Source organism: Meriones unguiculatus (assembly GCF_030254825.1).
Source record: "Meriones unguiculatus strain TT.TT164.6M chromosome 13 unlocalized genomic scaffold, Bangor_MerUng_6.1 Chr13_unordered_Scaffold_37, whole genome shotgun sequence".
Taxonomy (NCBI): domain Eukaryota; kingdom Metazoa; phylum Chordata; class Mammalia; order Rodentia; family Muridae; genus Meriones; species Meriones unguiculatus.
The window spans coordinates 4,986,640-5,013,598 of NW_026843647.1; the positions used below are offsets into that span (position 1 = coordinate 4,986,640).

Here is a 26,959-nt window from a genome sequence, read left to right on the forward strand (position 1 = left end):
TGAGAAGAAGATATTGAAACACCATTATTCAGGAAGCTTTTAGAGCACACACACACATACATGTTTGTAAATATGATGAAAAGATGTACACATAAACACAACTTAAGAATTCTTGGGCACATGCACAAAAAGTGGATCTTTATTAAGCAGTAATTTTTTTCCTTTCAATTATCTTGCCAGGAAAATTTTAAACATGTTATTTCCTTCTCCTCCCCTCCCTTATATTCCTCTCCTCTCTTCTTCCTTTCCCTTCTTTCCTTGCTCAGTGTGAATTTACAAACATTGCACTTGAGTTGATGCAATTCTGTGAAAGCACAGCCAAAAGTACCCTTTCTGCCTCATTTCTAGACTTTGAACCCAAAATGCATCCTAGCTATTTTTTTTTCTCTTGCACCATTGATTAAGTAAGGCACTTCATTTCCTGGGGGGATGGGTAGTTACCCAGACATGTTGAATTCCTCATCTATTCTCTCCACCCCCTCTTATGTCCTTTAGCACTTTGGGGAACAGTTTCACAGTGTTTCCTCACCCACCCAAACCACAATCATACGCGTGCTTTCTAAGATTTTCCAACAAAATTTTTCTAGCTGCCAGCCTGGGACCTTGCCTAAAAAGACAATAAGCTTGATTATCAGGTGACAGTCTCTTAGGTACCAGTGCAGGGAAGAGCACCCAGCCTAATAAGGCACATGCCAATGTGCTCAGGTGGGTATACTTGGCACAGTGATAATACACTGGCACAGACCTAGGAGCTCAGTAGAACCAAGCCTTCCCCATTTGGGTTCGGTTCACTTCCTTGTTGAGGCCACCTACGGCTCAAAAAAAAAGAAGTTTGAGGGATTGGCAGTGTAGCTCAGTTGATAAGAGGTAGAACAGAAGGATCAGGGATTCAAAGTCATCTTATAGCTGTTTAGTTTCAGGCCAGGATGGGTTACAGGGGACCCTATCCAAATAATAATAATAGAAATAACCACAATACATTTCAAATAAGAGCATATTTGGCAATCATGGTTCCACACTAGAGCTAACCTCAGGTCACAGACTTTCCTTAGAGAGGAAGCAAGGAGTCAAGGAGATACAGCCCTGCAGGATTTTCTGCACACAGAGCCCTCAAGAATGGTAGAGGCTGGAGAGGAGTTCAGCTCATGAGATGTGCCCTGGCTGTGGGCCAACACCTGGATGCCCTTGACTTGGGCAGACTGGGTCAGGAAATGAAAGTAAAATCTGAGGTCGCCCTGGCCCAGCTGTAAGTTAGCAACAGGTAGGTTGCATCCTCAGAAACACTGACACCAGCTGCATTGACAGACAATCCAGGGATGAAGTGAGAGAAAGGGGGAATAAAGGGACAGAAACCAGAAAAAAACTGTGGTGATTACCTGAGGTTCCTGGGAACCTGGCAGCTCTCTGATCTACCAGTGCTCTATGGTGCAGACAAACAGCACCTGGCTGGGGCTGCTGTGGTGACTGTCCTAGGGCCCAGAAGGTCCTAACGCAGGCCAGTACACCAAGCTACAATCCTTTCAATATCCGTATCTAAGGCCCCTACCAGAAGCAGAACCTGGAATCTGTCCTCTGCCCCAGGTGGAACTCAGATCTCCTCTTCTAGGAAGATTCCCTGGAATAAGTAACCTCAGTGCAGCCATTTCCCCCCCCCCCTAGTTGCAATGTCCATGGTTCAGTCTGGAGAGTGGTAATTGAGCTGATCCAGCAATGCTCAACCCAGACCTTGCTTTGAGCTGCCTTTGAGCGTGGTCTCAGATCAGGTAGGAATCTTGGAGATCTGCTGGTGACACTAAGAAGGAGACATAACTTATCTGTGTCCAGATTTCTAGGACCTGAGACTAGCAGCTGTGGTAGATCATATCTTTAGCTTCAGTGACCTTCCAGGAGACTTGCCTGTGGAGCTATGTCTTGTTTCCCAATTTGGCCCTAGAAGGGAGGAAAGTGAACTCAAGGATCCTTTAATATTACAAACCAGAGGCAAACCGATTTGAACTGATTTGTCATGAATTAGCACATACCTCTGGGAGGGGGCTGGGATTTTCCTCTTCACCCTTGATAAGAATGGTGACCCCTGCCAGAAAAATTTAAGCTGCCACACCCGTCTTTCGAGTTTGGGCTCTATAGCTTTCCACCTTTTGTGTGACTAGGCAGTATACTTCCCCTCTCTGAACTTCACTTTTATACATGAGAATCCCCGTTCAGAAGTGTGTGTAACGATCTAAAGAGACAACAATTAGCACACTTGCTAATGAAGGCAGTCAGGCCAACTCTCAGGTTACAGACTTATAAGGCATAATAGTATTATGAGGAAAACAAAACTATCTCACTTCCTAATTTTGGCTAGTCCTGTATTTCCAAGAACTGTGAGTTCTCAATTTTCAGATAACTACCCTCTCCAAACCTCAATTTTCATCTCAGCTGTTTCCAGCTTTGCCCTTACTACAAAATTTTGCTAGCCAGCCCATCGAGAAACCCTTCAGTCTCAGATGCTGTCAGGGGGACTGGACCCTTCCAGGTGTACTCTGCAGGCAGAGGTGGGGCTAGAGTCTCATCTAGGTGCTAAGCATGCAGGGGCACAGCCTGTTTGAGTCAACAGCTCCCCAAGTCTAATGTCCAGGTTAGCCAGGTGTCCTGCCAGTCTCTGGTTCTTGCAGCTCTATTCTGAAAGCTCAGACCAACACCTGGGTTGTAGTCATTCTTGGAAAAGAATCCCCCATACCCAAGTTGTTCTGGCTCATCTTTCCTTCTTAATGCCTGAACCCTAAGCCAGGAAATTAAGGCAGCATAAGTCCTGCACCAGCCTAATCTCCCAGAACTGATCTCTGAGGTGCCTGTCCACAAGTGACCTCTACGCTTAGCCCTATACCCACAGGCAAGTTCCTGGGCAGGTCTGATCTTAGAAGCCAGAGAAAAGGGAGGGCTCCAGGTCATAGCAGACCCTCCCCTGAGTGTTTAAAATGCTGGAGCTGGCTCTTGCTGTTCAGTGGTTTCTTGGCGACACCAGGCAGAAGAGTTCCAGCATTACCTCTCCTAGCTTCTCATAGCAGTCAGCCTTGGACTTTGGGGATTTGCCAGAGTCAGAAGGACATCTCAGACTTTCTCCAAGTTCTTGACTACTCACTCCTTCAGCAGGTAGGGACAACTGGTCTCCAGGGTGTAGGGGCAGGGAGTGTGGCTTTTCCAAAGGCCCAAAACTTGCAGAACTGGACAAATGCATTCTACTTTGGGGGATCCACTGTAGAGCACACCTCATGTCCCAGGTCTAACTCATATACCCAGCTGTTTCTCTCCTGAGATCCCTCTCCACCTTGGGCAATGATCCTAGGAGTTGAATTGGAGACCTCGGGAAACCTGGTTCTCCGGTTTCCTTTGCTTTGCTTGTCACCCACCTGGCCAGCGCAAAAGCCTCTGGATGCGTCTCGGTGTCAGGGAGAGATAAGCAGCAGAACCGGGTAGAGTGCCACCAATCTGCTTCCCTTCCTGCCTACGCCCTTCGTGACCCTCTGGGGCTGTGCAGCTGGCCCTGTTGCTCACCCTCGGCTTCTTGCTCCTTTCCAGGGTATCTGAGCATCTGCACAGAATGAAGCTGGTTTCCATCATCCTGATATTCCTGGGTTCACTTGCCTTCCTAGGTGTGGACACTGCACAGTCAGATGCGTCCTCGCAGTGAGTTTGGGGCAGTGCTTTCTTCAGTCCTAATACATGGCAGTCAGGGAACACTGAGGGATGGTTTGAAGGGGTTAGAAGAAAGTGGAGATGGGAGCTGGCCTGGGCATCACTTGAACACAACCAAACACATCTGCTTGTGTTTTCTAGGCAGAATAAGTGGGCGCTAAGTAGTGGCAAGAGGGAACTGCAGGCATCCAGCACCAATTCCTCGGGACTCACTGGTGAGGAGATAGTTCTTAACTCGACTCTTGTTCCGCTCCAGGACAAGGAGAGCACATCGAAATCCCCACAAGCCAGGTAACTATGCCCTCTACAAAGGATGTGCCCTCTCTACTACTCTGGCCCCAGGAGGATTGTCCAGGCAGGACTGCAGCTCCAGGGGAGGGAGCAGGTCCCAGGTCCCTCAGGTTCTCCATGGCCCTGGTCCCAGGTGGTTAGGAACAAAGCTCTGGTTGGTGAAGTTTCAAGAGTCCTTTCTTCACAGCACTCCCAGCATAGCCCATATTGGATTCAAACACTACCGCCCTATGATGAACCCTGGCTCTCCTAGCTCTCCATGCCGCTTAGGGACGTGCATACTGCAGAAATTGGCCCAACGGATCTACCAGTTGACAGACAAAAGTAAAGATGCTGTGGCCCCCCAAAACAAGATCAGCCCTCAAGGCTATGGCCGCCGGCGCCGGCGTTCCCTGCCAGAGGTCCTCCAGGCCCAGACTGTGGTGTCCTCCCAAGAGCAGACACAGGCAACAGCAGCCTCCGGGGACGGGTGGCAGCAATGAACAGTTCAGCGAGCGTCCCACTAGTGTCTGCTTCACACCAGGGCATATTGAGACAAACCTGCAGAGATTTGCCTGGCTGCCACTGGGGGAGGCAGAGGAACCCAAGATCAAGCCAGGCTCACTCCACAAGCTGAGAAGTACAGACTGTTACTCTTCGGGGTAGGGGTCTGAGCCACTGCCTTGCCTGCTCATAAATTGGTTTCTCAAAGGGCTTAATAAGCCTCATTACTAATTGAACTGGGTTCCAAAACCCAGTAAGGAAAAGTGAAATGCTTGTTGTACAGCCAGAGGTCACTATCATATTTAAGATTGTTGCTGCCAAGAGATGGGCTTTTTTGTAACTTCAAATACATAGAGAGATTTTTTGTTTGTTATATATTGTATTAAAGGCATTTTAAAGGAAATTATGTTGTTACCATCCCCTATTTTAAGATGTGAAAGTCTCAGCCAGGTATAACATGGTTTGGTTCTCTGTGTGTGTGTGTTTGTATATGTGTGTAAGGTGGAGAGCGCCTGATTACTGTTAGTGGAAGAAGAAAAGACATTATACCTCTTATAATCTATTTACTTAAAATATATGATCTTGGAAAAATTAAACCAATAAACTTTCTCAATGCTGATTCATTCTCTGTTCATGCATCTAGGGAAGGGTGGTCTTGGTTTGGGTTGGCCTGGAAGTGCTGAAGTCTTACTTCATGCTTTGGGAAGATAGAACTGCAGTGTGGGTGCAAGCCAACATCTCTGTTCATGAGAGGTCAAACCCTCTTGTGCTGATTTCCAAGGTCCCAGAATGCCACTGTGCACTCAGGTGGTTAGGACCCAAGTCCATGCCTGGTGAGTCCAATGGAGCTCTGGCTCTTGTGTTTTCCCTTTCAGGATATATAGTTGGACGTTACAGGCTCAGTTCCCACAGGAGCTCCAGCCATGCCTGTGTAGTAAGTGCCATGGTGAAAAAGATTATCTAAAAGATCCCACCCCAAGTCTTCCCTTTTCTCCAACATAGTAAGTCAGAAGGAAAGCTGTGGTTTTGGGAAAATCCACAGACTTTGCCATCATCAAAGACTTGAAGATGCAGAGGTTATTTTTGTAAAAAAATATTTGTTGTGTATGTGTCTATGTGTGCATGTGTATGTGTACACTGGCTCACAGGCGGAGGCTGAAGGACAACTTTTGGCCTCCTAGCTTTATGTGGGTTCTAGGGCTCAAAATTGGGTCACCACACTTTGCAAGCTCTTTTCCTTGGCGAGCCAACTCAGCAGCCCTAGGTGTCATTTCTGTCACATGAACTGTAATCCAATGTTTCTCTGTATGGATGACACAGGTCTTGGAGAATGGCAGAGCACTTTAGTCAATCTATTCTAATGGCGACTTTATTCAGGCAGTTCTAAATATGGTATTGTCACTCAATGTGAAGCTAGCTGACAATTTCCCTCTCTTTCTCATAAGGAGTTCCCGATGACATTTTCTTCCTCTTGATAGGGACAACAGTGCATCTTTCTTATCTTGTCTTGAGACTCATCATGGTTTCTGTTATGATTTAATTGATGGGGATTTTGAGTCCTTCTCCATTCATCTCAGGACATCAGTTATACCACGGTCCTAGAAAGTAGCAGGTCTTTTAAGTGCATCAAAGAGACATAGATGTCCCTGAGCACAAAAAATAAGTTCCACGAGAAATAGAGACTTATGCTTGAGTTATGTTTCTGTCATGAGCTCTGTTGTCCATCTGGGTGCGCAAAACGAGTGTCCTGGGTGGGAGTTCACCAGCTTGTGTGGCAGCCAGACAAGGTTGGTAGGGTGAGCCCCAGTAGTTAGGCCAGACTGGGTCTGCTAGGTTGCACAAAATACTCCCAATTTTATGGGGTTCCTCATAGAACCTAAGCTAAGGCATAACCTAAATGTAAGTAGAGTTTATGTTACAGCTGCAGGTATTAAAAAGCTTCTCAGGTAAATCCGACAAAATGTTCGCACATCTCTAGAAAACCCTCTGCTTGGATCCCAAGTCCTCACTGGGCCCTAGAATCCATAAGTGGGTCCCTAGCGCCCCCTGCTGTTAGTCACTCGTGGTCCCCGAGAGTGGTGGAAGTAGTATCAGCAGTTTAGTAAGTTCTCCTATGTGGGAGTCAACACATAGCCTTAAAGAAAGCGGAAAGAAAGAGAAAAAAAAAAGCGTTTTGCAGATGCTATCCAGGCTCCCCCCATCTGCACGCCGGCTTGCTGTGCCAGGACAAAGACTCAGCACCCTCACGCTGTGCAGGGAGCAGCTGCTGGCCAGAGGCCGGGGGACAGTCAGACGGACATGCAGCTGGAACCGTGTGCCTCAGAGGGCCTGAGACCTTCATTGTTCATAATCATTATTAGTATTTTAGTCTATACATTTTAGACACTTTAATACATCATAGACATATACATTATAGACACATAGACAAATACATCTAATACACAGGCACATATTTTTAAGAATGGAATCCTTGAGTGGGTGTGAAGAGCTGAATTGAACACATTTGTCAGTTTAAGGCAAATTGTCATTACCAATCTGTGTAATACTTCTGTTTTATAATATATATGTATATATATGTACATTATTTTAAATAATATATTATGGATTATGTTATATATAATATATTCATTTTATAATATTTTTGTTTTTCAAGACATTGTTTGTGTAGCCTTGGCTGTCCTGGACTCACTTTGTAGAGCAGACTGGCCTCAAATTCACAACTATCTGCCTGCTTCTGCTTCCTGAATGCTAGGATTACAAGTGTGCACCACCCTGTCTGGCTCATGCCCTTTCTTGAATCCTTGATAGCAGCTCTCTCTTATTTTTGGACACTAACTTGTTATGTGTCAATGCTGGCCTTGAACTCCCGATCTTCCTGTCTCTACCTCCTGAGTACTGGATTACAGGTAGGTATTCCTACACATGCTTCTCAACAGCCCTCCTTAAAATGCTTTCTACACATAGAAAGTGGAAGTGGGATTGTAAAATGTATCATTTTGTGCCTACAGGTTTTTTAAAATTAAATTTTATTTGTTTTTTTATAATTTTATTTTTTTTCTTATCAGTTACATTTTATTAACTCTGTATCCCAGCCATGTCCCGCTCTCTCATTCCCCCCCAATCCCACCCTCCCTCCCTCATCTCCACCATGCCCCTTTCCAAGTCCACTGATAGGGGGGACCTCCTCCCCATTCATCCAATCCTGTTTTATCAGGTATCTTCAGGACTGGCTGCGAAGACCTCCTCTGTGGCCTAACATGACTGCTCCTCCCTTGGGGGGTGGGGAGGTCAAAGACCCAGTCATAGAGTTCCTGTTATAAATAGTCCTTGTTCCCCTCACTATGGGAAACCAATTGGTTACTGAGCTACCACAAGCTACATCTGAGCAGAGGTTCTAGGTTATAGCCATATATGGTCCTTGGTTGAATGTCAGTCTCAGAAAAGACCCTGTGCCCAGATATATTTGGTCCTTGTGGAGCTCCTATCCTTTCCCCATCCTACTAACTCCCTTCTTTTTTTTTTTTTTGATGGGGAAGAAAGAATTTATTTCATCTTACAGCTAATACTCATTATCCAGGAAAGTCAGCACAGAAATTCAAGGCAAGAATCCAGGGGCAGGAACTAATCCAGAGGCGATGGAAAAATGCTGCTTACAGAATTGCTCATCCTTCTTTCTCATAGCAGCCAGGACAACCTACCTAGAGGCAGCATTGCCTACAATGGGCTGGTCTCTCTCACATCAGTCACTAATAAGAAATTGGACCACAGGCTTGCCCACAGTACAGTCCGATGGGAGCATTTTCTAAATTGAGGTTCCATCCCCTCAAATGACTCTAGCTTCTGTCTAGATGACATAAAACTAGTCAACAAAGTTGGAAACCTTCAAAATTTTCACTCCTATTTATAAATGGATAGTAATTAATAAACATAAGCAACATTTTTGTTTCTTGAGATGAGAGGTGCTTATACTTATATTATAGTCTTAACTATTTCTTTATTATTATTATTATTATTATTATTATTATTAATTATACTTTATTCATTTTGTATCCCCCCATAAGTCCCTCCCTCCTCCCCTCCAGATCCAGCCCTTCCTCCCCTTTCTGCATGCATGCTCCTCCCCAAGTCCACTGAGAGGGGAGGTCCTCCTCTCCTTCCTTCTGATCTTAGTCTATCATATCACATCAGGAATGGCTGCATTGTCTTCTGTGGCCGGGTAAGGCTGCTTCCCCTGGAGCAGGCCAATCAGCTTATGTCAGAGGCAGTCCCTCTTCCCATCACTATGTAACCCACTTGGACACTAAACTGCCATGGGCTACATCTGTGCAGGGGTTCTAGGTTATCTCCATGAATAGTCCTTGGTTAGAGAATGAGTCTCTGGGAAGTTCCCTGTATTCAAATTTTCTTGTTCTGTTGCTCTCCTTGTGGAGTTCCTGTCCTCTCCAGCTCTTACTATTTCCCACTTCTTACATAAAATTCCATTCACTCTGCCCATCAGTTGGCCATCAGGCTCAGCAGCATCTGCTTTGATATTCTGCAAGGCAGAGGTTTTCAGAGGCCCTCTGTGGCAGGTTCCTAGGTTGTTTCCTGTTTTCTTCTTCTTCTGATGTCCATCCTCTTTGCCTTTCAGGATGGGGATTGACCGTTTTAGTTAGGGTCTTCTCTTTTGCTTAGTTTGTTTAGATGTTCTGATTTTAGTGGGTTTATCCTATGTTGTATGTTTATATGAGTGAGTATATACCATGTGTGTCTTTTTGCTTCTGGGACAACTCACTCAGGATGATCCTTTCCAGGTCCCACCATTTACCTGAAAATTTCATGATTTCCTTATTTTTCATTGCTAAGTAATACTCCATTGTATAGATGTACCACCATTTCTGCATCCATTCTTCAGTTAAGGGGCATCTGGGCTGTTTCCAGCTTCTGGCTATTACAAATAAAGCTGCTACAAACATGGTTGAGCAAATGTCCTTTTTGTGTACTTGAGCCTCTTTTGGATATATGCCTAGGAGCATATGTATGGCTGGATCTTGAGGAAGCGCTATTCCTAGTTGTCTGAGAAAGCGCCAGATTGATTTCCAGAGTGGTTGTACAAGTTTACATTCCCACCAGCAGTGGAGAAGGGTTACCCTTTCTCCACAACCTCTCCAGCATGTGTTGTCACTTGAGTTTTTGATCTTGGCCATTTTGATAGGTATAAGGTGAAATCTCAGGGTTGTTTTGATTTGCATTTCTCTAATGGCTAATGATGTTGAGCATTTCTTTAAATGCTTCTCTGCCATTCGATATTCCTCTACAGAGAGTTCTCTGTTTAGCTCTTTTTCCCCATTTTTTAAGTGGATTACTTGGTTTGTTGCTTTTCAGCTTCTTTAGTTCTTTATATGTACTGGGTATGAGTCCTCTGTCAGATAAAGGGTTTGTGAAGATTCTTTACCAATCTGTAGGCAGTTGCTTTGTTTTGATGACAGTGTCCTTTGCTTTACAGAAGCAAATATTAGTTACAGTTTATTAACTTTGTATCCCAGCTGTAGCCCGCTCCCTCATTCCCTCCCAATCCCACCCTCCCTCCTTCCTCTCCTCCCTGCCCCTTTCCAAGTCCATCGATAGGGGAGGTCCCCCTCCCCTTCCATCTGGCCCTAGCTGCAAAGTCATCCTCTGTGGCCTAGCAAGGCTGCTCCTCCCTTGGAGGATGGGAGGGGAGGTCAAAGAGCCAGCCATTGAGCTCATGTCAGAAATAGTCCCTGTTCCCCTTACTATGGTACCCACTTGGATACTGAGCTACCATGAGTTACATCCGAGCAAGTGTTTTAGGTTATAAAACACTTGGTTAGAGATACAGTCTCATAAAAGACCCCTGTGTACAGATATATTTGGTCCTCGTGGAGCTCCTGTCCTCTCCAGATGCCTACATGTTTTAACATATAAACCTACTGTTACATTTTTGTTGTTTCCCAGTTTTCTCATGTAAGAAATTCTACTACATTTTATTTTTCATATCTTTAAAAAATTGATTTTTAGTCAGGCATGGTGGTGCATGCCTTTAACCCCAGGACTCAGGGAGGCAGAGGCAGGCAGATATTTCTGAGTTTGAGGCCAGCCTGTTCTACAAAGTGACCCAAGATAGCCAAGGCTGCACAGAGAAACATGTCTCAAAAATTTTTTATGAGAAATTTTATGGAGGTCCAGGGAAGTCCAACAATTCATTTCAACTCACACATCAATTAGGGTAAGAACCATATTCTGTTGATTTATTTCCCTTGTATGTTTTTTGAAGAGATGATTTTTTTTATATTTTGTGTCCCAGCCATAGCCCCCTCCATCTTTCCCTCCCAATTCTACCCTCCCTCCCTCATTTCCTCCCTTCCCCCTTCCAAGTCCACTGATAGGGAAGGTCTTCTTCCCCTTCAGTCTGATCCTAGCTTACCAGGTATCTTCAGGCCTGGCTGCAATATGCTCCTCTGTAGCCTAGAAAGGCTGCTCCTCCCTCGTAGGGGGAAGGTCAAAGAGCCAGTCATTGAGTTCCTGTCAGAAATAATCCTTGTTCCCTTTATAAGGGTACCCACTTGGATACGGAGCTATCATGGGCTACATCTGAGCAGGTGTTCTAGGTTATATCCATACACAGCCCTTGATTGGAGAAACAGTCTTATAGAAGATCCCTGTGCCCAGACATATTTGGTCCTTGTGGAGCTCCCGGCCTCTTAGGTCATACTAACTCCTCCTTCTTTCATATTATTCCTTGCACTCTGCCAAAGGTTTGGTTATGAGTCTTAGTATCTGCTTTAATACATTGCTAGGTAGAGTCTTTCAGAGGCTCTCTGCAGTAGCCTCCTGTCCTGTTACTTGTTCTCTCCTACTTCCAATGTCCATCCCTTTTGTCTTTCTAAGTGAAGATTGATCATCTTACCCTGGGTCCTCTTTCTTGTTTATTGTCTTTAGGTGTACAGATATTAGTGTGTTTATAGTATCTTATAGGTCTAGTATATACTCACACACACACACACACACACACACACACACACATATATATATATATATGTACGTGAGTATATATGCATCTATCGTGTGTGTCTTTCTGTCTTTCTGCTCCTGGGATATCTCACTCAGGATGATCTTTTCTAGATTCCACCATTTGCCTACAAATTTCATGATTTCCTCCTTTTTGATTGCTGAGTAGTATTCCATTGTATAAAAATACCACAATTTCTGTACCCATTCCACCATTGATGGACATCTGGGTTGTTTCCAGGTTCTGGCTATTGCAAATAGAGCTGCTATAAACATGGTTGAGCAAGTGTCCTTTTTGTGTACTTGAACAAACTTTGGGTATATACCTAGCAGTGGTATAGCTGAGTCTGGAGGAAGCACTATTCCTATTTGTCTTAGAAAGCGCCAGATAGCTTTCCAAAGTGGTTGTACCAGTTTACATTCCCACCAGCAGTGGAGGAGGGTTCCCCTTTCTCCACAACCTCTCCAGCATGTGTTATCGCGTGAGTTTTTCATCTTGGCCATTCTGATGTGTGTAAGGTGATATCTCAGGGTCGTTTTGATTTGCATTTCCCTGATGGCTAATGAGGATGAGCATTTCTTTAAGTGTTTTTCTGCCATTCGATATTCCTCTGTCGAGAATTCTCTGTTTAGCTCTGTTCCCCATTTTTTAATTGGATTACTTGGATTGCTGCTTTTCAGCTTCTTTAGTTCTTTGTATATACTGGATATTAGTCCACTGTCAGATAAAGGGTTGGTGAAGATTCTTTCCCAATCTGTAGGTGGTCATTTTGTTTTGATGACGGTCTCCTTTGCTTTACAGAAACTTTTCAGTTTCATGAGGTCCCATTTATTGATTGTTGCTCTTAGAGCCTGTGCTGTTGGTGTTCTGTTCAGGAAGCTGTCTCCTGTGCCAATGAGTTCTAGGCTGTTCCCCACTTTTTTTTTTCCAATTGATTTAGGGTATCTGGTTTTATGTTGAGGTCCTTGATCCACTTTGACTTTAGTTTTGTGCAGGGTGATAAATATAGATCTATTTTCATTTTTCTGCATGTAGACATCCAGTTGGTCCAGCACCATTTGTTGAAGATGCTGTCTTTTTTCCATTGAATGGAATTGGCTTCTTTGTCGAATATCGAGTTTTCATAGGTGTGTGGATTTATTTCTGGGTCTTCTATGTGGTTCCATTGATCCTCCTTTCTGTTTCTATGCCAGTACCATGCAGTTTTTATTACTGTTGCCCTGTAGTACAGCTTGAGATCAGGAATGGAGATACCTCCAGATGATCTGTTGTTGTACAGGATCGTTTTGGAGATTCTGGGTTTTTTGTTTCTCCATATGAAGCTGAGAATGTTTTTTTCAAGGTCTGTAAAGAATTGAGATGGTATTTTGATGGGAATTGCATTGAATCTGTAGATTGCTTTTGGCAGTATGGCCATTTTCACAATGTTAATCCTACCAATCCATGAGCACGGGAGATCTTTCCATCTTCTGATATCTTCTTCGATTTCTTTCTTCAGAGACTTGAAGTTTTTCTCAAACAGGTCTTTCACTTGCTTGGTTAGGGTCACACCAAGGTACTTTATGTTATTAGTGGCTATTGTGAAGGGTGTTGTTTCCCTAATTTCTTTCTCAGCCTTTTTGTCTTTGGTATATAGGAGGGCTTCTGATTTTTTTGAGTTGATTTTGTATCCTGCCACTTTGCTGAAGGTGTTTATCAGCTGAAGGAGTTCTCTGGTTGAATTTTTGGGGTCGCTATGTATACTATCATATCATCTGCAAATAGTGACACTTTGACCTCTTCCTTTCCGATTTGTATCCCCTTGATCTCCTTTAGTTGTCTTATTGCTCTGGCTAGGACTTCAAGTACTATGTTGAAGAGATATGGGGACAATGGACAGCCTTGTCTTGTCCCTGATTTCAGTGGGATTGATTTAAGTTTCTCTCCATTGAGTTTGATGTTAGCTATAGGCTTGCTATATATTGCCTTTACTATGTTTAGGTATGTGCCTTGTATCCCTGATCTCTCCAAGACTTTAAACATGAATGGGTGTTGGACTTTGTCAAATGATTTTTCGGCGTCTAAGGAGATGATCATGTGGTTTTTCTCCTTCAGTTTGTTTATGTAGTGGATTACATTGATGGATTTCCGTATGTTGAACCACCCTTGCATGCCAGGGATGAAGCCTACTTGGTCATGGTGGATGATATCTTTGATGTGTTCTTGGATTCAGTTTGCAAGTATTTTATTGAGTATTTTTGCGTCAATGTTCATAAGAGAGATAGGCCTAAAGTTCTCTTTTTTTGTTGGGTCTTTGTGTGGTTTAGGTATTAAGGTGACTGTGGCTTCATAGAATGAGTTTGGTAGTGTTCCTTCTGTTTCTATTTTGTGGAATAGCTTGAGGAAAATTGGAGTTAGCACTTCTTTGAAGGTCTTGTAGAATTCTGCGCTGAAGCCATCTGGTCCAGGGCTTTTTTTGGAGGGGAGACTGTTAATGACTGCTTCGATTTCCTTGGGAGATATAGGGCTATTCAGTCTTTCTACCTGATCTTGACTTAGTTTTGGTAGATGGAATCTTTCAAGAAAATTATCCATTTCATTTAGATTCTCAAATTTTGTGGCATATAGGCTTTTGTAGTATGACCTAATAATTGTTTGGATTTCCTCAATGTCTGTGGTTATGTCCCCATTTTCATTTCTGATTTTGCTGATCTGGATAGTTTCTCTCTGCTTTTTAGTTAGTTTGGCTAAGGGTTTGTCTATCTTGTTGATTTTCTCAAAGAACCAGCTTTTTGTTTCATTGATTCTTTGGATAGTTTTATTTGTTTCTAGTTGATTGATTTCAGCCCTTAGTTTGATTATTTCCAGCCGTCTGGTCCTTTTGGGTGTATCTGCTTCTTTTTGTTCTAGGGTTTTCAGTTGGGCCATTAAGTTGTTTGTATGTGATGTTACGAATTTCTTCTTGCAGGCACTTAGTGCTATAAATTTTCCTCTGAGCACTGCTTTCATTGTGTCCCATAAATTTGGGTATGTTGTGCCTTCCTTTTCATTGAATTCTAGGAAGTCTTTAATTTCTTTCTTTATTTCTTCCTTAACCCAGCTGTCATTGAGTAGTAAGTTGTTTAGTTTCCATGTGCATGTCGGCTTTTTGTTGTTTCTGTTGTTGTTGAGGTCGAGCTTTAGTCCATGGTGGTCAGATAGTATACAAGGGATTATTTCAATCCTTTTGTACCTGTTGAGGCTTGCTTTGTGGCCCACTATATGGTCTATTTTGGAAAAGGTTCCATGGGGTGCTGAAAAGAAGGTGTACTCTTTTGAGTTTGGGTGAAATGATCTGTAGACGTCTATTAGGTCCATTTGATTTAGGGATTCTGTGAGTGCTTTTATTTCCCTATTTGGTGTCTGTCTAGTTGATCTGTCCCTTGGTGAGAGTGGAGTGTTGAAGTCTCCCACTATTAAGGTATTAGGATCAATGTATGATTTAAGCTTTAATAATGTTTCATTTACGAATGTCGGTGCTCTTGTATTTGGGGCATAGATATTCAAGATTGTGATGTCCTCTTGGTGGATTTTTCCTTTGATGAGAATATAGTGGCCCTCCTTATCTTTTTTGATTAACTTGGGTTGAAAGTCTATTTTATTAGATATTAGGATGGCTACTCCAGCTTGTTTTCTGGAACCGTTTGCTTGAAAAACAGTTTTCCAGCCCTTTACTCTGAGGTAGTGTTTGTCTTTGTTGCATAGGTGTGTTTCTTGGATGCAACAGAATGTTGGATCCTGTTTCCTTAACCATTCTGTTAGCCTGTGTCTTTTTATTGGTGAGTTGAGTCCATTGATATTGATTGATAATAGTGACCAATGCATGTTAGTTCCTTTTGTAATGGAGTCGATGATCTAACCCTGATTCATTGCTTGTTTTCTTTTCATTTTTGTTGGGACATTATCTGTATGCCCGGTTTTCTTGGGTGAATTTGTTTTCATTGGATTGGAGTTTTCCTTCTAGTATCTTCTGTAGGGATGGTTTGCTGTGTAGATATTGTATAAATTTAGTTTTGTCATGGAATATTTTGTTTTCTCCATCTATGTTGATTGAAAGCTTTGCAGGGTATAGTAGTCTGGGTTGACATTTGTGATCTCTTAGAGTCTCCATGATACTTGCCCAGGCCCTTCTGGCTTTCATAGTTTCTGATGAGAAGTCCGGCGTGATTCTGATAGGTCTACCTTCATATGTTACTTGGCCTTTTTCCCTTGCTGCTTTTAATATCTTTTCTTTGTTCTGTAGATTTAGTGTTTTGACTATGATGTGACGTGATGTGTTTCTTTTCTGGTCTAGTCTATTTGGAGTTCTGTAGGCCTCTTGTATATTTATGGACATCTCTTTCTTTAAGTTGGGAAAATTTTCTTCTATGATTTTCTTGAAAATATTTTCTGGACCTTGGAGTCTGGAGTCTTCTTTTTCGTGAATTCCTATTATTCTTAGATTTTGTCTTTTCATAGCATCCTTGATTTCTTGGATATTTTGTGATTGGAACTTTTCTGATTTTACTTTTTCTTTGAGAGAAGTATCCATTTCTGCAAGTGTGTCTTCAGCTCCAGAGATTCTCTCTTCCATCTCTTGTATTCTGTTGGTGATGCTTACTTTTGTGGTTCCTGATCTTTTCTCCAAGTTCTCCAGCTCAAGGGTTTTCTCATTTTGTGTTTTCTTTATTGATTCTAATTCTGTTTTCATGCCTTGCACCATTTCTTTCATGTGTTTGAATTTGGATTCCTGTCTCTCTACGATGGCCTCTATTTCTTTTTTCATTTCCTTCTAATATGCCACTAATTTTTCCTCTACTTGTGTATCTATTTGTTTGGCTATGTTTGCCTGTGTTTCTTTAAGGATATTGTCTATTTCTTCTTTCTTTGCCTCCAATTGACTGGCCATCTCTTTGAAAGACTTGTTCATTTCCTCCTTATGAGCCTCAAATAATTGGGCAAGCATGGCTTTAAAATCATTTTCCTGTGCTTCTGCTGAATTGGTGTATCCATCGATTTTGGGGTTTGCTGGTGAAGTCATGATGTCCTGATTTATGTTGGAAGTGTTCTTTCGCCTACCTCTGGCCATTGGCTTATCTGAAACCTTCCCTGTTTGTTTTTGGATTCTGCAGATCAGACTGGTGCTGTCTCTCTCTGGTGTCTGGAGAGTTCTTCAGGAAGCTGAGCACTCTCAGCGTGTGCTGAGGACTAGCTGTACCTGTGGGAGGAAAGTACGCAGGCGCAAACGGGGCAAATGCAAGCGTGTGTGTGTGTGCGCGCGCGCGCTCGTGTGTGTCTGTGTGCGTGGATGAGTTTCTCGAGGGACAGAGTGATGGCTAATGTTGAACCCTTGAGTGTGTGGGAGGGGCTCTGTACTGTATATGTCGCAGGCGCTAATGATGATCGCAGCGCAATTTCTGGTATTAACTGTCTTAGCTCCTCAATCTGGCCCACAGGGCAGGAACTTCAAAGTCCCTAGTGCCCCTCTGTTTCCCAAAGTGGGTATGTGGGTGGGAGGGGGGTTCGATGCCTGGCTTCTGATTTAGAAGGACCCAGGATCTGGGGAACTGCAGATTCTCAAGGGTGCACTCACTTACAGGCAGGTCTCTTGGCCGAGATCGTGGTATCCGGGGCTCTCTGCTCTCTGGTTTGGCCCTGCTTCTTTGATGTGTTCCGCCAGTTCTGTGCTGCTGTCACTGCCAGGTTCTGAGGTCTTGCTGCAGCTGGAGATTTCAGGGTGGTCACTTCAGCAGGGATGGGGTAATCAGGCTCTCTGTTCTCTGGTTTGGCCCTGGTTAGTCTTAAACTGGAGGGCTGTGGTGCCCCGCCAGTTCAGTACTGCTCCGCTGCCACGTCCTGCTGTAACTGGAGACTGGCTTGCTAGTCCCAATGCTTTCTGGGAAGTCCTGGGATCTCTTCGTTGTGCTCTCCAAGCTTGGGAGGCCCAGTGCCTGGTGTGTCCAGGTTGTATGACGTTTCTGCCTGGTTTTGGTGAGTATATAGCGTATTCTCTGTCACTGTGGGATTGGGCGGGTCGTACCGTCAGTGATGGCGATCCTGCGGAGCTAGTATGGTGTCTAGCAGATTCGCGCCCTGGGAGGATGGTGCAGCCGCTGCGCGAATCTGGGACTCCGGGGTACGTACTGCTGGCTTTTGTCTGCCGCTAAAGTGCTTGGGGCTCCGTCTCAGCGGCTGTATACCCCAGGCAGTTAGGTCTGCGCTGAGAAAGATGAGTCCGCTGTGCCGCTGTGCCGAGGAGGAAGGAAGTTTGGGGGAAGGGAGTGCAGCAAGAACAAAGGATCGTTTCTCTCCTTCCCCAAGCAAGTCTCCGGGTGACCGGAGGCCAAAGTTTTCACCTCCTGCGATGTTCTCTGGTGTTCAGAAAGCCTCGCTGTGGTTTTCCTGGGTTGGGGGTCCTTCCATTCTCCAACTTAGAAGATCAGGTATCCCACTGCTCAGAAACTATGTGTGCTAGTCGCCATCTTGGCTCCAGTTCCTGTCTTTCTATTGGAGAATTGAACATCCAAGTTGAGAGATTTCAATGAGCAATGTTTATTATTTCCCTTTATTTTGTAGTTATGGTGTGGGGTTTTTGCCTTCTGATTTGATGCTTGGGATTATTCATTCTTTTTGTTGTCTTGGGTATGGTTAACACTTTAGATTGGAGTGTTCCATTGATTGGCTTCTGTAGTGAAGTTTTACAGAGATATTGCTCATATTTGGTTTTATTATGCAATATATCTTTATTCATCATTTATTATTTAAAGTTTACTGGATATAGGAATAAGGGTCCCTTAAAGATTATATATAATTTGTTTCAGACATTCTAGGTTTAGAATCTCTCTTGAGAGATTAAGAGTTACTCTAAAGAGCCTGAATTTATATGCAACTTAATATTTTCAACTTGCAACTTTTAATATCCCTTCTTTGTTTAACATACTTTTCTTTACATTTAATGTTTTGATTTTATGTGCTGAGCACAATTTCTTTTCTGTTGTTGTTCTATATACTTTTTGTACTTTTATAGGCTCCCCCTTCTTCATTAGGCTAAGGATACATTCTTCTATTATTTTGCTGAAAATATTTTCTAGGATTTTGATGTGAGTTTTGTCTTCTTTTTCTATTTTTATTATTTATAAATTACTTTTTTGCACTTTTTAGATTTTCTGGATCTTTTGTGCATAGCTATTTAACATTTCTTTTGACACATTTCTTCTTCTTCTTCTTCTTCTTCTTCTTCTTCTTCTTCTTCTTCTTCTTCTTTTTCTTCTTCTTCTTCTTCTTCTTCTTCTTCTTCTTCTTCTTCTTCTTCTTCTTCGTCTTCTCATCTTCTCCTCCTCCTGATTTTCTTCTTTCTCCGAATCTTCCTTCTTCTTTTTCTTTCTCTTCATTCTCCTCCTCCTTTTTTTCTTTTAAAAATAGTCACTTTACTTATATGTTCATCCGGATTAAAGTTTTCCCTTCCTCTAATCCTGGTAACTCTTTCCCATCTCCCCTTCTATCCTGTCTAAATTCACCCTCATATTAAAAAAGGAGGGATATAGTTTATAATAAGAAAATAAAATAGCAAAAAAGAAAAAGCAAACACATCTGAGTAGGAAAAAAAAAAACAAAAAGAGACCAAGTTGGGAAATGATGCAGACTTGTTCATACATGCAGGAATCTCATAAAATATTAAACTTGAAACAATGGTATACACACAGAGGACATGTAGCTTTAAAAATAGAAAAAAAAATCTTTAGCCAATTAAAATGAGAACTATGATAAAAACATTTTAAATGAATGCCAGAATTCTAGTACATAAGAATCCAAACTTGCCAGTGAGGGAAATTTTTGGCCATCTACCTTTTGGAATGTACTCTTAAATGTACAATTAAGAGTAGTCCCTTGGATAAAATGAGTGTCCCTTGGAGAAAACTACATTTTTATTTGCAAGCACTTATCAATTAGAGATAGGGCTAGGGACAGAACACTAAAGGCCTTGTGCATGCTGCCTCAGTCTATCACAGTTTATCTATTCTTCAGTCCTCTTAATTTATAGTGCTTTGTTCTTTGATATGCTCTATCCTTTCTGGCTCTTACACTCTTCTGGCTGAATTACTGAAGAGCCTGGAGGGCATATTCTGAGGTCTCTGACAAACTGTCTACTTTCTCTATGGGTCTCTGAATTTGTTTCCATCAGCTGCAGGAGGAAGCTTCTTTGATGATGGATGAACAAGATGCTGGTCTGTGAGTATAGCAGAATGGTGACAAGGGTCATTTTATTACTTTTAGTAGAGCATAGTATTTGCTTTTTCCCTACAACCCTGCGCTATGTAATTTCTTTTTCTTGATCAATAATCCAGTGTCAGGTGTGGATTGCATCATGTGAAGTGGGCTTCAAGTCAAACTATAGATTGGTTATTTACTCCTATAACTCTTGCACTAATATGTCTTACAGGTAGGACATTGTTATAGTTCAAAAGTTTGGTAGCTAGGTTAGTGTTTATATTTCTCATCTTGTAATTGCAGAGTACTCCCTATATCAAAGTTGCTAGAATGTAAGTGTGAAGGTTCTATGTAGGCACAAGCTCTATTTATTTATGTTCCATGTAAGTGTAAGTGTTGTCTTCAGCAATACGGCATTGCAGTCAATTTATGGAGAGCAGCCTATAGTCTTGGCAAAAGCCTGTATTGTTTTGGCATTACAATCACACTACTTTGGCCAATACCTCAGTTAAATATAGACTATTACCAGTACTGGATGCTTTACTTAGTGACAAGAGATTTCCAGTTGGGACTTTCTTCTTGTGTGGTGATTTCATTTATATTGGCTTCTTATATGTATATATTTTAGATATTTTAGAAAGTTTCTATTGCAGTAGGTTTCCACTGTACTAAACAAATGACCCTTAATTTTACCTGTTCTTCCTCATGTTACCTTTTCATTGCCCTCTTCCTTTCCCAATGCCCTTCAATTCTATCCTTTTAGCCCACCTTCCATTTATTCCAAGTATTTTATTTCCCTTTCCTATGGAAACATCTCTGCCTCCCCTAACCTCCAGTTCTTAATCTGTATGTATCCCCTGTGGTATTATGTTCAGTTGCTTCCATATCATACATCTTGCAACTAATATATATGTAAAGCAAATACATACCCTATTTCTCTTTTGGGGTCTAGGTTCTCTCAGTCTCAGTTACCTGCAAATCTGCATTTACCTTCATGTTTCATTATTTGATTTTTTAAATGTCTGAGTAATATTTGATTATGTAAATGCATTAGTACTATAACAAATAAATATAACTATAACAAAGAAATAGAAATACAGACTGGAAAGCAAGAAATACACATTGGAAAAAACAGATAAAATCTTCATAAATGGTGCTGAACAAACTAGATGTCTATATGTAGAAACATGGAAATAGATGCTTATTTTCACTCAAAAGTCACCTCCAAATGGATTAAAACCTCACTAAAGTTTATATAGAGTTAAAGTCTCAAAGTCAGCACAGCTATTTGACCAAAGATCCAGCATAGCTGAGTTGCATGTTACAATAGCCTTAATACTATCTTTCAGGCTTGGTCTTGATCTCCACTTGCTACATGCTTAGAGGGTTTTCAATACATGTACAACCTGGGGCCATTGGAGCAATGGGAAATTTTTTCATGAATCATTTATGCCTTCACCCTGGAATACTGCTTCTAAGCTTCCCCAGAAAAATCCTGAGCATACTGCTCCTCTCATTTTTAGGAGAAATATCAATTATCTGGCCCTACAAGAATGTCTTTCTCATGGAAGTTTTTACTCACATAAATATGGCAGAAAACTCCTTATGAGACTTCATCTCCAAGATAGTCTTGCAAAACCTACCCCTGTGCTTCCTCAAGAAAAAAATAATCAGAACAACATACTCTTAAAAAGGCAAACAAAGTTTCTAGAGCTAAGAGAGTTGATAGTATTTGAGATTAATTACCTTGTACTGCTGTATCTTCAGATGATTACTTGGCATATAAGATTAGGAGTTACATATGGTATGCCCTCAATGATTAGATAAACATGTAAATGAATGGCTTGAGACATCATCACCTTACAGTAGGGTCTATAATGATGGACAAAGAATGTTTTATAAAAATGATTTTTAAAGTGAGGTATTAGGGCCTCCTTTTCCTAGAAATATCAGCTTTCACAGTATGACCAAAATAATAAAAGAATACTTAAATTTAGCACATAAGTAAATTCTACAAAGATAGGAGGTATAGACATTGAATTATGCCAGTAATGGAATAATAACTGTTGCTGCTTTGGACTAAATGGTTTTTCTAGAGGCTGTCCATCAAAATTTGATAATATACCTTTTGGGACAAAGCAATATGCCCAAGCTTACTTGAAGATTTTCTATCTATTACCATTGAATCTGATAATGCTGCCAACCTGAGAATGTGCTTTCAGGCTGTGGCAAATATGCCTTAGGATTCTCAAAAATGTCACGTTATGGGATTGAGGAAGAAAAATGATAGTAAAAGATAAAGTTTATCAATGATGACTAAATTTTTAACTAAGAGACAATTGAAACACCTGTCTGGGGACAAAAAGGATATAATCTATGTTTTAGAACAATGTGAATATTTTATTATTGTACTCTGTCTAAATAAAGAAGTACTCTGACTGCCAGTGAGTCAAGACTGTTTCCTTGGACAACCATGTCTGACTCATTTCTGTCCCACCTTATCCTTCCCTCCTCTCTGGAAACTCAACTGCTGAGGCTGGTCTCCAATCTTTCAGGACAATCTTTCTTTTCTTTCACAGTAGGCTGAATACTCACAACTGAAGACCTAGAGCTACATGCTTCAGAGTAGATAGGACACGTGATATCTGTTTTCTAGATTTGAGTTACCTAAACCAATATCATCATTTATATTTCTATCTACTTATGTGCATACCATTTCACTTATCTATATCAGTTGAAGGATATTTAGGTGTTCCCATTTTATACCTATTGTGAACAGAATAGAAATGAGCATGGTTGAGAAAATATTTTTGAAGGAGTATATTGATTCCATTGTGCATATGTCAAGGAAAGTTATAAGTGGTTCATATGGTAGATTTATTTTCATCATGTTGAGAATTCTGCACACTGATTTCCGCTGTGGATGTACAATTTTGCAAGCTCCCTTTGCCAGAGGTCCAGGTTTTTGCCTGTCCAACAGAAGATGTCAACTGTCAACTTAATTCCTGTTGTTGATCTCCTTGTGTGACTCCTGACCCTTTTAGGTCCTTCTATCTCCCACTTCTCCAATAAGACTTTTTGTGTTCTATACAAAATTTTGCTGTGGGTCTCTCCATCTGCTTCAATCACCTGTTAAGTGGAGTCACTTAGTGTACATCCGTGGAAGGCTCCTATCCTGTTCTCTCTCTTCTATGGGTTCTGGTGTCTATCCTATTTTCTTTTCTGAATAAGAATTAAGCATCTTCCCTATGTTTCTCCTTGTACTTTAGCTTTAAAAAGTCTGTAGATTTTAGTATGTCCAATCTATATTGTATGGGTAATGTACACTTATAAGTGAATATATACCATACATGTATTTCTGCTTCTGGAATACATCTTTCAGGGTGATCTTTTTTAGTTCCATCCATTTGCCTGCAAATTTCATGATTTTCTTGTTTTTAATACCTGAGTAGTATTTCCTTGTGTAAATGTACCACAATTTCTGTATCCATTCCCCCACTGAGGGACATCAAGTTTGATTCCAGATTCTGGCTATTATGAATAAAGCTGCTATTGTCATAGTTGAGCAAATGCATTTCTTGTATGGTTAATCATCTTTCTGATATATGTCTAGGAGGTGTTTAGCTGGGTCTTGGGGTAGCAGTATTCCAAGTTTTCTGAGAAAGCGCCAGACTGTTTTCCAAAGTGGTTGTACAAGTTTACATTCTACCAGCAATGGAGGAGGGTTCTCCTTTCTGCACATCCTCTCCAGCATGTGTTGTCCCTTGAGTTTTTGATCTTAGCCATTCTGATAGGTGTGAGGTGGAGTCTCAGAGTTGTTTTTCATTTCTCAGATTTTTAAGGATATTGAGCATTTTAAGTGTTTCTACACCATTCAATATTACTCTGTTGAGAATTTCTGTTTAGCTCTGAACCCGATTTTAAATTGGATTATTTGATTTGTTGGGTTATTTATATATTCTGGATATTAGCCTTCTGTCAGATGTAGAGTTGGTGAAGATCCTTTCCCAGTCTGTAAGCCATCATTTTGTTCTGCTGACAGTGTCCATTGCTTTAGAGAAGCTTTTAAGTTTCATGAAATTCCATTTATTGATTGTTGATCTTAGAGCCTGTGCTGCTGGTGTTCTGTTCAGAAAGTTGTCTTCTGTGCCAATGTGTTCAAGCCTCTCCCCCACTTTTTTAAAATAACAGATTAAGAGTGTTAGTTTTATGTTGAGGTATTTTATCCACAAGGACTTTACTTTTGTGCAGGGTGATAAGTATGGATCTATTTGTATCTTTCTATATGTGGACATCCAGTTAGACAAGCAACATTGGTTGAAAATCTTTTTTTTTTCCATTGAATGGTTTTGGCTTCTTTGTCAAAAATCAGGCGTTGTAGGTGTGTGGGTTTATTTCTGGGTCTTTGATTCAATTCCACTGATCCACCTGTATGTTTCTATGCCAGTACCAAACCATTTTTACTGTTTCTCTGTAGTTAGTACAGCTTGAGATCCAGGATGGAGATACCTCAAGAAGTATTTAATTATACTGGATTCTTTTAACTATTCTGGCTTTTTTTGTGTTTTTATGTGATGTTGAGAATTGTTCTTTCAAGGTTTGTAAACAATTGTGTTGGTATTTTGATGGAAATTTGCATTGAATTTACATTTACATTTACATTTAAATTTACATTTCTTTTGGTAGGATGGCCATTTTGCTGAAATGTAATGATTCTTTGATTTTCCTCAGTGTCTGTAATTATACCCCCTTTTATTTTCTGATTTTGCTGATTTGTATAGTGTCTCCCTGTGTTTTAGTTAGTTATGCTAAAGGTTTGTCTATCTTTATCATTTTCTCCAAGAACCAGCTCTTGCTTTTGTTTATTCTTTGAATTGTTTTCTTTCTTTCTAATTTATTGATTTCTACCCTAAGTTTGATTATTTCTTGACATCTACTCCTCTTTTGTATGTCTGCTTCCTTTTGACTAGGTCTTTCACATGTGTTGTTATGTTGATTTGGGATGCCTCAGATTTCTTTATAAAGGCACTTAGTTCTATGAACTTTCCTCTTAGAATTACTTTCATCATGTCTCATTAGTTTGGGTAAGTTGTGCCTTCATTTTTGTTAAATTCTAGAAAGTCTAATTAGTTTATTTCTTCCATAATCCAGCTGTCATTGAGTAGAGTTCAGTTTCCATGCATATGCAGGCTGTTTACTATTTTTTGTTACTATTGAGGTCTAGCTTTAGACCTTGTTCTAATATGATACAAGAGATTATATTGGTATAATGTTCTTTTTTGGAATGTATACAATTTACCCTTGTTCATTCAAATGCTGATTTCTCTCCTCCACTGTCTGGTTTGAATCCAAGTATTGCATTGTGATGTTTTTCTAACCATCACCTGCCTCAAGTTTTCATAAACATGCCACCATTTGTTCTCATATTGTCAATTAAAACAACCAGCCCCAATACTGAGTAATGGAGAGGATAAGGTGAGACATCCTGGTCCAGAGTGGGAGGAAGAGAAAGGAGACAGGAGAGGAGAGGAGGAGAATCTGCAGGAGAGGGCTTGGCACCACATGCAGAAATTAACTGGAACTAAAATATCACAAAAAGCAAGTATGATGGGTGAATCTGAATCCTAGGAATCTCTGCGGGCTTGGAGGTTTAGGATGGAATAACTGTTAGCCAACATTGTGCTCTAGGTTAATTAATTAAATCCTAGTCTTTGCGTGGTGATTTGGTTATACAGCTGTTTAGGAATAACCACTGCTTAACCAAAAGATTTATCAATAGTAAATATTAATAATCTGCAACAAATGGCACTCAACTAATCTAAGTATCCACACCCTTTAAATCCTACTTTAATTTAATTTGGTGGGGGAGAGGAATAAGCTCTCAGTGATACAACCCAAACTTTAAACCTAAAAACTCCCAGATAAATTACTGGCTCTTTAAAAGAGACTCTTAAACATGCCTCAGAGCAAAAGACAGCCTACTGTGGGCAGACCTGAGACTGAACAAAACTGGTTGCCACTACAGTCTAACAGGATGAGAGATAAAACAGACTTCTTTGAGCTTGGCTGATAATCTCTTCTACAGTTTTAACCATGGTTACATTCATATTCCTCAATTTAACTTTAAAAATTGATTTAGCCTTTTATGTGTTCTCAAAGGCAAAGGCTTTCGAAAAGATACTGGAACAACACAAAGAACAAGTAGAACAATATGAAGAAAAAAATGAAGGTTGGAAACAGGACATGAAACGAGATACAAAAACTTACAGAACATGATAAACAACAGGAAAAGAGGGCAGAGGTTTTAGAAAATATACTGGAAAACACAAAGAACAAGTAGAACAATATAAAGAAAAAATTAAAAGTTAGAAGCAAGGCATAAAACAAGACATTCAAGAGATTATTGAACAAAACAAAAAATAGAGAGATGGGTGTAAAATATGGGTACAGACCTTAAAAAAGAGTTTAGAATACTAATACTCAGGCAGACGCAAAAGATAATAATATAGAAAGCCAAACAAAGTTGGTTAGAAAACAAATGTTAGCTTATCCAGTCAGTGTACAACAGAGAACAGCAGATGATTACCCACAGGATTACCATGAGGCTGAATGGCACCCTGTGGAAGTGCTAGACCTGAGCAAGTTTAAAGAGAGTGTCACCAATTTTGGAATGCATTCACCATTTGTTAAACAAATGCTGACTTCCTGGCCAATCAGTATAGTAATCCCAAAGGACTGGGAGGATATGGCAAAGACAATAAAAGAACCTGAGCCATATTTACAATGGCTATCATGGTGAAGAGAAGAGGCTAGAGAGATAGCATACAAAATAGAGCCAGGGCTGTTGGTATTTTTAAGGAATGGCTGCTTGGTGATGGCCAATAGGCTGACACAGATATACAAGCTGTATATAATGAAGAAACCTTAGTATTATGTCACCTAGCAGCCTTAAATACCTGGGACAATGTTGAGGGATCAGGAAAAAGGCTTGATCCATTCTCTCAGGTCATACAAGCTCCAAGTGAAACATTCACTAATGTTTTGCAAAGCTGGGGATACAAGTATATCAGATCCACTAGCTAGAAAAGCACTAATAGAACCTTTAGCTTTTGAAAATGCAAAGATTTTGAATGTAAAGAGGGAATACAGCCATTAAAAGCAAGGGGTGCACAAATAGACAAATGTGTTATAAATATGATTGACATCAGACCTCAATTTGACCTTGATAGGAGAAGCTACCCCTAAAAACATTGGGAAATGTCTTAATTTTGATGAGCAAGGTTGCTGCAAATG

The 26,959-nt window shown here is 41.0% G+C and overlaps 2 protein-coding genes across 2 annotated transcripts in view; one reads left to right on the forward strand and one right to left on the reverse strand.

Annotated features, from left to right (window-relative positions):
• LOC132650957 (zinc finger protein 431-like) overlaps nt 1-26,959 on the reverse strand; it is a gene marked incomplete at its 3' end in the record, with an annotated part of 255,891 nt that overhangs the window by 128,783 nt on the left and 100,149 nt on the right. The window lies entirely within an intron of this gene.
• Nucleotides 3,584-4,451, forward strand: LOC132650931 (pro-adrenomedullin-like). The gene is made up of 4 exons (XM_060376253.1): nt 3,584-3,669; nt 3,760-3,775; nt 3,824-3,969; nt 4,157-4,451. Exons 1-4 carry the CDS (start codon nt 3,584-3,586, stop codon nt 4,449-4,451), a joined length of 543 nt encoding a protein of 180 aa, XP_060232236.1.